This window comes from Lynx canadensis, chromosome B3, assembly GCF_007474595.2.
Source record: "Lynx canadensis isolate LIC74 chromosome B3, mLynCan4.pri.v2, whole genome shotgun sequence".
Classification (NCBI taxonomy): Eukaryota; Metazoa; Chordata; class Mammalia; order Carnivora; family Felidae; genus Lynx; species Lynx canadensis.
The window spans coordinates 101,814,895-101,831,475 of record NC_044308.2 but is presented as its reverse complement, the minus strand read 5'-3'; the positions used below and the strand labels follow the sequence as shown (position 1 = coordinate 101,831,475).

General features: G+C 37.3%; 1 protein-coding gene across 1 annotated transcript in view; it reads right to left on the bottom strand.

Annotated features, from left to right (window-relative positions):
- Positions 1 to 382: 382 nt before the first annotated feature.
- Positions 383 to 16,581, bottom strand: part of CGRRF1 (cell growth regulator with ring finger domain 1) — a 29,505-nt gene continuing 13,306 nt past the window's right edge. Inside the window, exons 2-6 of the mRNA XM_030319143.1 lie at positions 16,122 to 16,261; positions 8,603 to 8,780; positions 8,049 to 8,196; positions 1,957 to 2,064; positions 383 to 1,739 (exon numbers count right to left, since the gene is read on the bottom strand). Of these exons, the coding sequence (XP_030175003.1) occupies positions 1,419 to 1,739; positions 1,957 to 2,064; positions 8,049 to 8,196; positions 8,603 to 8,780; positions 16,122 to 16,261 (895 nt within the window). The 3' untranslated portion in view covers positions 383 to 1,418. The remainder of the gene's footprint in view (positions 1,740 to 1,956; positions 2,065 to 8,048; positions 8,197 to 8,602; positions 8,781 to 16,121; positions 16,262 to 16,581) is intronic.

Sequence of the window (16,581 nt, the reverse complement as noted above, 5' to 3'; positions counted from 1 at the left end):
AGTTTCCCAGATGAACTGTTGCTAGCTGACTGTGGCAGACTTTTAATGGCCCTCCTTCCAGTGGTACTGTTGGAACAGAGCTCAAGGAATTTCTGAGGTGGGATATGCTGTCAATGCTCCTTGGAGGCACAAATACTTAGGGGTCAGAAGTCTTGCCTGATTCTTTGTAGCCCAGACCCCCAAAGGAATCTGGCCCCTAGAACGTATTTATTACATAGCTATTGAACAGAGACGAAAGTTTGATTTGGTGTATACAATGGAGAATAGGTAATGTCTTTTTCAGAGTGTTGTATTTGATTAAAATGAAATGACATTATGTAAAAACACTGATACAAAGATAAGGCATTATTCTAATACAAACAGGACAAAAAAGTCTTGAAAATCTCCCTGAAGTTCAGTTTATTTGCCGTGATCTAATTTCTTAGTGAACTGAAGATAATTTCCCCTGAAGACACAGAAAGTTCTGATTTACCTTTTTCTTTGTCATCTTGGAAAGCATGGGGGATGGGGCTTTTTGCCTATCATGTGACTGTTCTGAAAGATATGGGTTTATGTGGAATAAAAATACGCTAGAAAAAAATAGTTATTTGTTTCTCTTACCAGTTTTTCTGGATCCAAAACCTCTCCAGTTTTGGATGGATTTGCTATGCGGGAGGAAATCTAAGGTAAGGCATTACGAGTCTCACAGATCTTCCCTGATAGGTCACATTCTGCTAACCTAATCATATTTGACAATAAATTTAATTAGCCAAAAATTTTATTATATGTTTCATATATCTGCCTCCTACAGATGAGTATCATTTTAATCTATGATATACTGAGAACAGTCAAGAATTGTATCTTGCATTTATGATTTAAGAAGCTATATTAAAATTAAGACTTGTGTTTATGTGACTGACTATAAGGAAAATTAAAAACCATTACATGGATATTTATAAAAACTGTTATTTTTGGAAAAGTTTTAAAGTTGGGAGCCCTGTCCTACTCCTTTATAAAATGGGGAACATACAATTACTTTAGGAAGAATTCAATTTTTCCCAAATTCCACTCCAGATTATGTCAAAGGCAGAACATCCAGAAATCTTGAGGCATTTACCTCCTCAAATTTTAGATAAATTGCTTTTAAGAATTTTCCTAATCAACATTATATGAAACCTTCTAGCTGATAAAAGGCCAAACATTTACATTCTTCTCAAGAGTTGAATGAATTTTTATGTTATCAACACAGATGGTATTCCAGTATTTACCATAGTGAACAGGAAGGAATTAATTTCATCATCCATGTACCATACAAATGTGAAGTTAAAATAGAATTTTCATTGATGGTCAATACTGTAGATTCCACGTGACAATTAATTCCAAGAACACAAATTCGACATCTTCAGTGGAAGGTGTATTTTTCAGTTTTAACAATACTCTCAAAGAGCTTTCAGTTTGTCTTTCTCTTGCTCCTTCTGACTGCAAAGTGCAAAAGATTCCTGCACAAATTGCCTGCACATAGGGCACTGCTGAAAATACCTAACGCAGCCATCACATAAGCACGTGTGTCTACACGGCAGAAGCACCCAGTTCACAGTCCCGTTCTGGCAAACAACACAGTCCTTGCTATTCTCCTCAGGGGGCTCCACTTCACTTTCAGACAGTCCAGCCTTTTCTAGCAAACTTCGGTCTGTGCTTTTTTCTCCTGGAGAGGAATTGCTGGAGGGAGTGGAGTTACTATTGGCAGACATGAAAAGTTGCTGGAAACCAAAGAAACAAGTTTAAGGATAAACACAAACAACAATTACCTTTTAAATCTGGGAGTCATAAAAGCTGCTAAAAATTTGTGAATTAGCAAACCCAGTAGCAAACAACAGCTAACTCTGTGACTAACTGAGAAACATTATCTCTTTCTAAATAGTCATTCTTTGAAACTCTGCAAACAAAAGGGACAGAGAAAGATGACAGGGTACTTACCTTAAGATCATGAAATTGACCTTGAGCCAGGAGTAAATATTGATATAATATTCTACAGGAAAGTTTGTAAGTCTTATCAGGAATATGAATTACTGACACCATGGAAATCTAAAATAAAAATGAAATACCAGTCAGTACTTACATTATTTCATAGACATATGAAATAAAAATAAAAGGTTGACAAATTGGAAAACTTACAATATTTTATTTAAATCACAGTCATTAAAAAGGATCAATTACTGAATATTTCAATAGTGGCAACATTTTTGCCAGAGTTATTTTTAGTTATATTCAAAATTATAAATTTAATGCCATCCCAACAAAAATACCAATGAGCTTTTTCATAGAGTTATATGAGTTAACTCAAAAATTCTCATTGAAAAATAATACATAAGTATAGCTAGGAAAATACTGAAAAGAAAGCTGTGGGGAGGACTGAGCCCAGTCAGATATTAAAACATACTACAAAGTCTCTAAAACTAAAATAATATGGTACAGGCACATGAACAGACAGGTGGCTAGAACAGAACAGTTCAGAAACAGACCCAACTTTCTATACAAGTATGATAAAGGTGGGATCTGAAATCATTGGGCAAATAGTCTTTTTAATGAAAAGTACTGGGACAACTGGACAGCGGTTTGGAAAAATATAAAATTATATGCATTTCTCATAATCATACATAAAAATAAACTCCAAAAGCATAAGAAATCTAATTGTACAAAAGAAAAAAAAAAACTGTGCAAGCACTAGAAGAAAAAATGTGAATTCCTTTTTATTCTCGGTGTAGTGAAAGACTTTCTAACTATGACACAAACCCAGAGGCAGACGCACTTGACTGTATAAAAATTGAAAACTTGTATACCAAAAAGCACCATAGGCAAGGTCAAAAGACATCTGAAGAACTGGAATAATATTTACAATATCCCTAATTTATGAAGAACTTTTAAATACTGATAAAAAGTAACCAAAAATCCCATTAAAAATGGGCAAAAAATATGAATAGACAATTCACTCAAAAAATATAAATATGGTCCTTAGCCATATTAAAAGATGATGGTGTGGAATTGGCTAGAGATTCCATCTCTCCCTCTCTTTCCCCCTCCTCCACTCATGCTCAAGCTCTCTTTCTCTTGCTCTCAAAAGAAATAAACCAAAAAAAAAAAAAGATCTTCAATTTCACTCACAATATGACAAAATACAAATTAAAACCACTGAGATATCACTTCTCACTCATTGGATGAATAGATTTCAACTGTTTGTTAATATACTCTATGAAGAAATAGTTACTCTCATATATTGCTAGTGGAATGTATAAAAAAGAAAAAAAAGGTACAATTCCAAGGGTATAATCCCAATGGAGGGGAATTTGGCAATATGTAACAAAATGACATACCCTTACCCTCCAACCACACAACCTCAACAATATGAAAATACATATGCACAGATTATTCAATGCAAGATTATTTGTTATTGCACAATACTGGAAATTATCTGAATGTCCAACTACAGGAGATTGGCTAAATAACTGTGGTACCCATACATCCTGCATACAGTGGAGTGCTATGCAGCTCTGAAAAACAAAGTGAGGAAGTGTTCTATGAACTGATCTGGAGTGGTTTCCAGGAGATATTATGAAGTAAAAAAAGCAGGAACATGTTTAATATATAAAGTGTGATACCTTTTGAGTAAGAGAGAAAATAAGAAAAAATATATACATGTGTATCTTCTCATTATTACAATCAGAAACATAGAAGGGATAAATGAGAAAACAATGAACTTGGTTATCTATAAGAATTGGGGTGTATAAGAATGGGAGGAAGGGATGAGAGCAACACCTGAGTACACCTCTAATTTATACAGTATTTTTTGACTTTTAGGAGAACTAATCTGAGTAATTTATGGACACAGAGTTTGACTATAAATCTTCAGGCAGAAAGTAACGAGAGGGCAGTTGAGCACCAAAATAATTAAATTCAGTAATGAATTATAAACCACTGGGGGAAAAAAGGAATTCCTGAGGCTGTATGGATAATAAATAAATAAATGGGAGGTCTCTTGCTTATAGTAGAATACTGAGGGCTGATTGAAGGGCTGGAGTTGGAAAACAGTCATTTTTGCAACCATGATAGTAAAGATAAAATTTGGTAAGAATTGTCAATGGATATTATATCCAGGGGGAAATTCTCATAAAAACTGGAATATTTGCATGGTCTTAAAAGTGCCCCTCCCACACCAACTGCTTACTATTTGCAAGAGAGGGGAAAAAATTGGGAGAGGAGAAATTAAATAACACCTTGCCAAGAGATCAAAATGAACATCACCAATGAGGGGAAAGAACTGCCCATGCCTGGAAAGGTGCCGCCCTGAAAAGCACACATCATCACCTGTGAAGTAGACTGGCTGAAAATGCACAACTCCAATCTAATCATGATGAAACATCAGACACGCAAAATGAGAACTGTACTATTTTACAAAAAGGGTGCATGTGACTATACTCTTCAAAAATGCTAATGTCATGAGTTGCATGGGTGGCTCAGCTGGTTAAACATCTGACTCTTGGTTTCGGCTGGGGTCATGACCTCAGGGTTCAAGAGATCCAGCTGCTTGTCCAGCTCTGCACTGACAGGGTGGGGCCTGCTTAAGATCTTTTCCCTTCTTCTCTAAGCCCCACCCCTGATCCCATGCCATGCATGCACACACTCTCTCTCTCTTTCTCTCAAAATAAATAAGTAAACATTTTTTAAAAATACTAATATTGTAAAAGACAAACAGGCTACGAAAATAGTTCTAGGTTAAAAGAGGTTAAAGATACATGATAAACAGTATCTGACTCCAGACTAGAACCTGTACTGGTGGGAAAAACATGCTGTAAAGAAGACTGCTAAACCCACTGACATATTGGAATATAGGTAATAGGTTGGATCAAATATTTTATCAATGTCAGATTTATAAAGTTGATAACTATGTTGTGTTTATATAAGAGAACATTCCTATTATCGGGAAATAACACACTAAAATATTTAGGGTAAAGAATCATTCATACAACTTCTCAATTCATTTAAAAAAATACACACATATAGGCAAGTAATGGTGCAAACAGTGCAAATGTTAATAATTAACAATAGGAGGTCTCGGTAAAAGGTATAGGGCTGTTCTTCTGCTTCTTTGTTTTTGCAAGTTTCTGAAATTATATCCAAAGAAAAAGTTTAAAAACAGAACCCTTCTATGGCTGTAAACATATAATATTGTTTATAGCTCTATCAGGATTTCATAATTTAATGGTTAATGGTTTCAGAAGTTTGCAATACTGAATCAAAATGACAGGACTGGTAGAAATGTTATCATCTCACATGAACAATCCTGCCATTGGATTTAATACTAAAAGCTTCAGAAGCTACTATCATGCGAGTTATAAATACATATGTAGCTATAGATATAAATCTGGTATGGAAAAGATGCTCAAAATATACTAAATGAAAACATGTCTCAGAATAGTACATATAATTTTTTGTTTTTGTTAAAAAATTACATATATAAAGGTCTGCAAAGATACAGACAAATATTCACAGTGGTTAACTTTGGATGACACAATATAGGAGATTATGCTTTTTTCCTTCTGGCTTATCTAGATTTTCTAATTCTATTTCCTGCCACAAACATATATTATTTGAGTAATACAGAAATTTAATATAATTGAGTAAAAATGAAAAAAATTTCAAAGTCGAAATATTGCAGTAACAACCCTGCTTTCCTTAATCTACCTAAAATAACTGACTACATTGTCAAAATGTAATTTTTACTGTTACAATAGGAATGGTAGAGTTATATATATATTTACTCTCACCCCCAGATAAAATATTGAAAAACCAAATGTTTGGTTTGCTTTTAAAATTAAGAACAGACAACATTAATACATACTATGCTAACAAATATGCTTTAGTTCCAATATTAGGCCCAATCTGAGAGATAAGAAGCAAGATTAACAGGACAAAGGGGAGGGAGCCTGAGAAGAAGAAAAGACCCAGGGGAGGTTCCAGGCAGGGAGACTTTAAAAGGAAAAGTGGGGCACCTGGGTGGTTCACTTGGTTAAGGGTTTGACTCTTGATTTGAGCTCAGGTCATTATCTCATGATTTATGAGTTCAAGCCCTATATCAGAGTCTGCACTGACAGTGCAGAGCCCGCTTGGGATTCTTTCTCTGTCCCTCCCCTGCTCGCACTGTCTCTCTCTCAAAATAAATAAATAAACATTGAAAAAATAAACAGAAGTAAAAAGAAAATGCCTATTAACCCTTGAGGGCCGGACACCGGCTCCCCTGTGGGAATGAGCTTCCCACATGCACAGCTGGGCCACATAGGTTTCATTCCAGTTGGATCAGGGACCTGATAGCAAATCTTTCCCTGTTTATAATGCCATTGACCTGTACACTGGAAAGTGATTAAAACAGTAAATTTTATGTTATATACATTTTAACACATACACACTCTCCTCTGTCTAGACCGAGGAAGAAAGTTAGAAAACGAAGAAGACACTGAATACCTTAAACCGATAGGTTCCCTAGGTTTTCCCCTCAGTGAGGGGAAAAGAAACCAAAAGGAGAAGCTGGGAGGAAGGTGACAGATCTGACCCTATCTGTTCTGAATGAGTGGAAGGAAGTAGGGGAGCAGAGAAGACATGGGAGGCACAGTGGTGATGGAAGGGTTACCTTGCTGGGGTGGGCAGGATAAAGAACAGAGGCTGGAAATATGAAACACCAACCTGACAGTTCTTATTTGCCTTCAACTGGAAAGGGGTGGGGGGCTGGGGGTGAAGGGCAGGAAGGGGTGGAAACCAGAGGATCTCTCCTATGCACTCCTCACTCCTCGTGCACAGTCAACTGACCTGCTGTGAAGCTCCATGAGGTTCACCAACATTGCTTGGTATGGTATTCCCCCCACCCCAACCCCACTCATCAAGTTTAGTGAGCACCTACTGTGTTCCGTGCAGTGTATTATTAGGTTCTGGAAACACACCACTATTAGTATGACTAGTTTAGAAAAACCAAACTGACTTTGGTTCAATGGAACTTCAACTTGGTAAGGCTAAAAACCCAAACTGTATGAGCAGGGTCTAGATTTCTCAATAAGGGTCTGCACCTTCCAAATGCAAGAAAATGTACACTTGTTTTGAGGAGATATTCCTTAAAAAAAATTTTTTTAAAGGCACTTGGCACAGGACTACAAAGGCTTATCACATCAAGCCCTGGTTCCATCTCTTCCTGAATGACTGAGATTTTTCTTCAGACTCTATTTCAGTCTTTATAAAAAGAATATTGGTTCTAACACACAAGGTTGTTGGAAGAAGTAAATGAGTTAATGTTAGCGAATATATTGTGTACTTTAGAAAGCATCATAAAATGTTACCATATCTTTATTAATAAACATATCTGTATCATGCACATCAGAAAAGTAGTAAATTGTGTATAAGGGCATTCTTACCATGAAAGGATTTCACCAAAAGTTTACTTCATGTATAAGCCTCTACTATACTTAGAGGAATGTCAGGGCTCAGGTCCTCTTAGATCTCTAAGATGATTTTATCTTCCTAATAGGGACAAACTACCAGACTAAAGAAATAATTGGCACATAATGAGAAATGGAGATTACTGAAAATATAGGAACCAAACACATAGAGGATGCAGATGTGTGGCAGGGGCTAAGAGGGAAACAAGGTGACTGTAAGCATGCAAAGAAAAGAGGGAACACTCTTAAAATTGAGCACTGCAGATGATTCCAATGCTTATTTACTCAGTGTTAAAAATGTTAATAAACATGCTTCCCAAAATCTAGCCAACTACAATATACCTTTTGTTTTTTAAATAATATCATATTCTTGTAACATACGGAGAAAAAAAAGTCATACTCCGAAGGAGCTGTTATATGTATAAAAATCATACAACTGTATTTCCCATGGATTCCTTTTTCAAGAAAAATATATCTGGCCAAATGTATGTCCCCAAGAATTACAAGAAAACTTTTTTTATTTGCCAAATAATTATTACCTATCATCCAAATCACTCGAAGGAATTTTTCCAGAATTTTAAAACTACTTACAATATCATAAATTTCTCGGTCATCCTCATCAGCTAGGGTCAACAGTGCTACCAATGGATAGCGAGATCTGGGCACAGAACCAAAGTCTTCAATTTTAGTATCTCTTGGTAACTGGCAATATATTTCTTCTTTGCTGTCCTTTTTAATACTTTTTGAAAATGTAAAGGTAAATTGCCACTGTAACCAAAAATACAGTAATACACCAAAGGTAACAGTAACTTAGCAAATGTTTATTTTACCCATAAAAAGTCTAACGTCTAAAATTTTCATTTGTCGAGGTGCCTGGGTGGCTCTGTCGGTTAAGCATCCGACTTCGGCTCAGGTCATGATATCACGGTTTGTGAGTTTGAGCCCGGCATCGGGCTCTGTGCTGACCAGCTTGGAGCCTGGAGCCTGCTTCAGATTCTGTGTCTCCCTCTCTCTCTGCCCCTCCCCCGCTCACACTCGGTCTCTTTCAAAAATAAATAAAGGTTAAAAAAAATTTTTTTTAATAAAATTAAAAAAAATAAAATAAAATTTTCATTTGTCAATGGATATATCAGATAAAAGGATACAAATACTGTTCTTGATAAAGATATTCACTATACAGAGCATCTTCCAGTGCTTGGGGAGTGCTTATTCGGAAGCAATAAAAGTGCTTCTGTAGAGCTTCATAGAATTTTTGAACACTGCACCCCCAATAGCATGTAAGGAGGCTATCTTCAAGGCAATCTGTTGTCAAAGTTATGCCAGCTGTAGAAAACAAAGAAGAAAAGAAGACAAAGAGAAGAAAATTACCTAATGTAATTTCTAATACAATGGTACACAGTGAATAACAAAAGCTTCCTTTTGGATGCTGGCCAAGGTGATGTCTGTCATAAAAGGAACTCATTAAAGGGTATGTGCCTGTAAATGAAGGAACTGGTCCCTAAACAAGTGATATAAAAACTTCCACATCTACACAATTTTGAAGCACCATCAGTAAACTCTTTATTATTTACACATTTATACTTAGAAATTATTGAGTTCATTTTGAGTGTGTGACTTAAAGACTTCTCTCACATACATCTTAAAAACTGAAATATCATTCACTATTGGTAACCTACCACTCTAACAGCATATATAATCCTAACGACAAGAAACAGTAGTGCTGTCTCCAAAAGTGGATATATACAACCTTCAGAGCAGAGCTGTCTCTGAAAGTGGACACACCTAACTCATGGGGTCCACAAGATGACCACTGCAGTAGGAAAAAATATTAAAGAGAAATCAAGCCTTACTAATATTAATATACATACTGACAACATTAATATATGTTCTTGTCATACAGTTAATGTCCCATGTAATATGCAAAATATCCTAGGGAAAGAATGGGGATTCCAAAACATGAAGAGCTTAATAGCAACGTCCTCATTCATATTTATTTGCTTTCAGCATAAAAAAAACATTACAATTTGAGTAAACCTGATTAAGTGGAAAAAGTAAATTATAAGCAGACCTACAAATTATATCATTTTACCTATTTATTAAACACTTACATAGGACTTACTGTGTGCCACCTGTATGATTTTTTCCCTTGTTTATGGCAGTTGCAGCAGTATCAAGTTCAAGGGCAGCAATATCTAGTGTCTTCTACAGCTGTTAGTGGAAAGTGCGGTATCTGGTGCTCGGTGGCACTGGACTTACTAGATCAAAAGTACACGGTTCGAAGGGCACCTGGGTGGCTCAGTCGGGTAAGCGTCCGACTTCGTTTCAGGTCACGATCTCGCGGTTCGTGAGTTTGAGCCCCATGTTGGCTCTGTACTGACAGCTCAGAGCCTGGAGCCTGCTTCGGATTCTGTGTCTCCCTCTCTCTCTCTGCCCCTCCCCCACTCGCATTTTCTCTCTCTCTCTCTCTCTCTCTCTGTCTCTCTCTCTCTCAAAAATAAATAAACATTAAATTTTTTTTTTTTTTTTTTTTTTTTAAGTACATGGTTTGGAGCACTGTTCTTGGCTGAATAGCCTTGGTCTCTGATTCTGGCTCTCCAAACCTACTGGCAATTCTGTCAGCGACCCAGTATCCTTTTATTGAGGTCATTTCTGTTGCTTGCTAATAGGAATTCTTGTGCTCACTTCGGCAGCACATATGCTAATAGGAATTCTGATTGATACGTTGTGTAATTTTTTTAGATACTTTTTTATTTATTTATTTTTAATATTTATTTATTTTGGGGAGAGCACAAGCTGGGGAGGGGCAGAGAGAGGGTACAGAGGATTCAAAGCAGGCTCTGTCTGCACTGACAGGCTGACAGCAGTGAGCCCGATGTGGGGCTTGAACTCATGAACCATGAGATCATGACCTGAGCCTAAGTCGGACTCTCAACCAACTGAGCCACCCAGGTGCCCCATTATGTGTTTTTTAAAAGGTGATCAAGAGTATGTGTTGGAAGGATATACACAAACATAAGAAGATGCTCTACAGGATGCCAAATATTGAGTTTTTCACTTTTCTGCTCAGTAATCAGTAGTATGTACATAGAGTTTCAGATTGGGGGTATGCATACTAGCAATGACATAGTATCATTTCTAATCACAGTTAGGCAAAAATTTTAATTGGCAGGAACGTTGCATAGGTAATTGGAACAGAATTTGATTTCAAAGTTTTATATGATTCTAATCATCGGGTATTAATTCAAGAATGGGAAATTTTGCGGTGCCTGGGTGGCTCAGTCAGTTAAGTGTCAGACTCTTGATTTTGGCTCAGGTCATGACCTCATGGTTGTGAGACTGAGCCCCATGTTGGGCTCTGCACTGAGTGTTGGAGCCTGCTTGGGATTCTCTCTTTCTCTCTTTCAAAATAAATAAATAAACTTAAAAAAAAATGGGAAATTTAATTAGCTATTATTTTTCAATTAGCTATTAAATAGCTGAAAAAAAACCACTCCACAATACACACTTAAATATATATTTATATGTTAAATTTAATATACATCATATTAATTTACATATTATAATAAAACATATCAGTATATACCATTTATACTATTTTACATAAAATGTACATGTTTGAAGTTAATATATATATTAAAAATCATACATCCTTTTCTTTATGTTACCACAGAACCACATAAGGTAAGGAAAAAAAAGATGAAGTAGATAAGGAAGGAAAAAATAGAAAAGGCATATAAAAGAAAATTAAAAAAGAGAAAAAAGGAACCCAGAAAATGATTTAACATTCTTGGCAAAAATGTGAAAAATTGTATGTACGGAGCATCAGTTGTATCAAAATGCAGGAATCCACCCAAATGTCCATTGATAGGGGATTAAATGAATAAAATATAGAATGCTCTATAATGAAGTACTTTGCAGCTCTTAAAAAAGAATTGAAGCAGGGGCGCCTGGGTGGCGCAGTCGTTTAAGCGTCCGACTTCGGCCAGGTCACGATCTCGCGGTCCGTGAGTTCGAGCCCCGCGTCGGGCTCTGGGCTGATGATGGCCCAGAGCCTGGAGCCTGCTTCCGATTCTGTGTCTCCCTCTCTCTTTGCCCCTCCCCCGTTCATGCTCTGTCTCTCTCTGTCCCAAAAATAAATAAACGTTGAAAAAAAAAAATTAAAAAAAAAAAAAAAAAGAAAAAAGAATTGAAGCATAGCAAAATATCTGTATATTCTACTGTGGAATGATCTTCAGAATATATTGTTAAGCGAAAAAAGCAAGGTGGAGGAAAGTTTATAGCATAGTACTGTTTATGTCACAGGAGGGGACATCCATACCCATGTGTGTGCTTACACTAACAAAGAACCACGGGAGGATAAGTTCTAAAACATGTAAAACTACCCAGTTTATTTGCTGTGTAAAAAGAATTGGAGTTCCAGAGATTCAGAGCTGCATAAAAGACTTGACTAAAATGGGGAGAGTGTCAGAGACCAGTGACAACTGGATACTAAGCAGACTTCAACAGAGTATGTCTCTGAAATTAATATTATAAGTCTGTGAGAAAGAAGAATAGAATCTATAAATTCTACTCTCCACAATCTTTCCTAAACTTGTCTAGGACACAGACTGAGAAGATAATGTTTTGATTTACACTAACTGATGTCAGTTCAAATCCCCCCGGGGCAAAGCTGTTCTCCCTTTAGTTTTTCCCACTTGTTCTGCAGACAGTCTCATTCTTACATTTTCTTAGTCTTCTAAAATTCAGTGCAAACACAATGCCATGTCAGATCAACAGCAATAGCAGACTTGGAACACGGCCTTAAAGCAGAAAATTCAGAATCTAAACTAACCGAAAGGGGGGTGATTTCTCTCAGCCTGCCCTAACCTGCCTAGCTGTAACAGCCAAATAAAGCCCAGCATAAGAGACAGCCTTGCAAAAAACTGCAAAAAACAAGGACTATGGTCAATGAGTTGAGCCATTAAAAAAAGGAGAAACAATACAGCAGAAAAGCCACAAACTTTCTTGAGGAGAAACCCTGAGAAAGAACTAACGTACAAGGTGATCATGCATGAGGGTAATAAATCTGGAGTACTGGGAGATGAAAATTTTACGTTGGAGAGAATAGAGGTTCACAAATTCCTCCCAAAATGCAATGTGTGTCATTTTGTCTACCCTTTCACCTTTGTTAAGTGTCACCAGGGTAAATAAGCCAAAATAAGGAAGCTGTTACAAAGGGACAGGAGAATTTCTGGCCCAAATGAATTCAACTCAACCAACATATCCATAAAACCTTTTACACTGGGGACATGGAAACATCATAAATCCAAACATAGTATCACCACGTAACAACAAAAGAAATCCCAGCAACCCACCCATAGTAAAGAGAGCCAAATGACTAAGATTAAAACTGATTCTCATTCATTTTCAAGTAAATCAGGTCTCCAGATAGTCCCCTTCCCTCCGCTACATGCCCAGCACTTTGGGGACAGTGGTGAAAAAGGACCTGTTTTTTTTTTTTTTAATGTTTATTTATTTTGGAGACAGAGAGAGAGAGCACAAGCCAGGGAGGGGCAGAGAGAGAGGGAGACAGAGAACCCAAAGCAGTCTCCTCCCTGTCAGCATAAACCCCGATGCAGGGCTTGAGCCCACGAACCCTGAGATCATGACCTGAGCCGAAGTTGGATGCTCAACCAACTGAGCCACCCAGGTGCCCCAAGGACCTGGATTTTTAAACTATCTACACATCCGATGAAATAACCTTTTAAAATGTCACAAATATTGCCCAGAATATTATTTTAATATCCTGGTTAGACATCTTTAATGATATCCACTGTTCTACAGTTTAAACAAATGAAATCTATTGCACCGAATTTAATTCCCACCAAAATCCCTCTCCTTATTTCCCCATAGAAGAAAGACAATCAATGATAGGCACTGGTATTTTAAAAATTAAAATACGTCAAGAAGCAAGCTATAAACCCACACATCAAAAAAATTTTTTGTGTACTTTGGTAATGGTATTGTTGGTTAGTGGCTGACAGGTCTTCTACTCACTGGATATCTTTTCATTTGCTTCTAACATTTACAGGGGAACTATTTCTGCCTGAAAGGAAAATTGACGGATTTCCTCACACTTCCCAACTCACAAGTGTGTTTGCTTGGTTACAATTAATCAGTTCTTACTTTTTCAGCGTTTCCAGGCTTGTGGAACTGTGTGGCAGGAAGGACGGCTCTGTACTGGTAGCTTTTTATATCGGGAGTCCTGCTCAAGGCCCAGATGTGACACTGGAGCAGGTCCAAGTGCCTGGCCACAGAGGTCAGAGGTCACCAAACTACCACTGTTTGAACTACCACTGTTCTTATTTATTTATTTTTATGAGTTTGTTTATTTTGAGAGAGAGCAGGGGAGGGGCAGAGAGGGGGAAACAGAGTCCCAAGAAGGCTCCACACTGTCAGCACAGAGCCCAACACAGGGCTTGAGCCCACAAACCGTGAGATCATGACCCGAGCCAAAACCAAGAGTCGGGAGCTTAACCAACTGAGCCACCCAGGCACCCCTGAACTACAACTGTTCTGTACATTTTAATTAGTCATATTTTCTAAACAGGTTAATTTTCTCTGTCTTTTTTTTTTTTTTTTTTTTTGAGATAGAGAGAAAGAGCACACATGTGAGTGGGGTAGGAGCAGAGGGAGAGGGAGAGAATCTTAAGCAGGCTTCATGCCCAGTGTGGAGCCTGACATAGGGCTGATCTCACGACTGTGAGATCACTACCTGAGGCAAAATCAAGAGTCAGACGCTTAACTGACTGAACCACCCAGGCACCCCTTTTTTTAATTTATGTATTTATTTATCTATCTGTGTCATATCTTAAACATGGTTTTCCCAAGTGAAAAATGTCAGAACAAACCCTTTATCCACCATTAGAGGATTAAAAAAAAAAAAAAAAAGAGGTCCTTAGTTCTCTCCAATTCATAGGCTAATAGTATAGTACTTATAGCTAAGGAAGAATAAGAAACTTTGTACTTTTTCATTATAAATCAATATTTACTTAAGGTTGATAATCCTAAGTACGCTGCTTTTCGACAAGTGATTTTGGAAGTTATAGACAGGAAGACGGCTATGCAGAAGGGTCACAGAAGCCAAGGGAGCAGGGTATCAAGAAGGAAGGACTGGTCAACTCCATGAAATTGCAGAGATAGTGCTAACTCAGGCCTACAAAGCGTCCACTGGATTTTCTGACTGCGGGGGCAGGAGGGCAGGGTCAGGGAGCAGAAGTGGTCATCAGTGACCTTGGGGAAAGCCATTTCAATGGAGGAATACAGGCAAAAATCACATCTGTGGAAAGTGAAGCAGGCTAAGGGAAGAAGGCAAGTGCAATTCGCTTTTGAGAAGGCTGGCTGTGAAGAGAGAGAAAGGGGACAGTAGATCCAATAGGGTAAAAAGCTGAGAGAGGTTGGGGTTGTTTGTTTTTAACATACCTGAAATGTGAGCAAGTGTAAAAGGTGATAGGGTCTCAGCCTGGAAATCTTTGTAGAGTTATGGGAACTGTACCTGGAACTGCCCACCCATCTCTACTTAACTGCTACAAAAGCACTTCAAAGTCCAGAAGTTCAAAACTGAATTCATTACCTTTCTTCCAAAACCTGCTGTTCCTCTCGTACTCTTTATCCTGGTAATAGGATCTGTCTATGGAGGGCCCCTGCAAAGAACCTGAGTCTTCCTCCACTCTTCTCTCTTACCTGTCCCACCCTAGGTTTTCTCCATAACAAACTACTTGTTGTTTCTCTGTTTCTGTCTCAGTGCTTTGTTCATGCTTCTTCTCTACTTAGAATTTCTCCCAACCCCATGAGATTAACACCTACTTACCTTTCAAGAGTCTACTCAAAAAAAAAAAAAAAAAAAAAAAGAAAGAAAAAAAGAAAAGAAAAGAAAAATAAGACAGAGACCCAGCACATTCTTTATGAGGCTTTTCTTTATGCCTGCCTCCCCACGTCAGCAAACTTAACCATTTCTTCCTTCCTTCCTCCCCTCTTTCCCTCCCTCTCTGTCTTTCTCCTCTTTCCTTCCTCCCTGTCTCTTTCTTTCTCTCTCTCTTTCCTTCCTCCCTCCCACCCCCCTTCTTTTCTTTTGTTTTCTTTTTCTTTTCTTTCCCTCTATCTTTCACTCCAGCGGTTCCTAGATAGTCTTGCAGACAATTTACTTTTCCAAAAAGCACAGAAACAAACAACTATCATCTTATTACCATCTCTCAAAATAACATTTTATACCAAAATAACTTATACCCAAAATACCATTATTTCAGATTAAAAAGTTGTTCTTCAGAAGGTTAGCAACCTTACGTTAACTGTGCTCACACTACACCATCCGTACATTTCTCACTGCACTCAAGACCCATGAAAATGCCAGACTTCTCTTATTAACATCTGTGATACTTAATTCTTCTTACACAAATATTTGCCTCTGGTTTGCTAGTTGATAAGTTCCCGAGGAGCAAGTTTTGTGAATAATTAGTCTCTGTATCCGTAATATGTAGTATAGCTCCCAGAACAAAACAGATGTTCAATAAATACTTGTTAAGTCCAAAGAAGAGAAAGCAATAAAGAAAGAAAATTGTAAAGAAAGAAAAGTGCTGAGAAAGGGGCACAGAAAGAAAAAAAAGTCTCTGGAAAATAGTCACCAACTTGTAATTGAAGCTGAAGATGGATTAGTGATCTCTAAGCCAAAAGGATTCTTGACTTGTCTCATTTGCTTTTTGAAAACTCTTGTGTTGAACTGGGTCTCTTCTGAATTTCTCAGGATTACTGGAACATCCCAGCCAAACCTGAAGAAAAATAAAAATAAAATAATACATAATTCTAGCAAATGTTGAAACTTTGTTCTATGTGAAGTATGTTGTGCTTTATTAGTTATCCCTTTTAACACAAGCATCACAAAAGAGATTAGGTTATTCAATCTATATTATATCACAGAATTAATCTAGAATTGAGGGATTAGAGGTCCCATACATAATTGCAATATATTGTTCAGCTGGCTGAATCGACATACTCTTGAAGACAAAGAGTTCTATTGTTAACATTATTGTTGATAACAAAGTAGTACAGTCATTATAGATAATTGTACCAAATATAACAGCAAAAACAT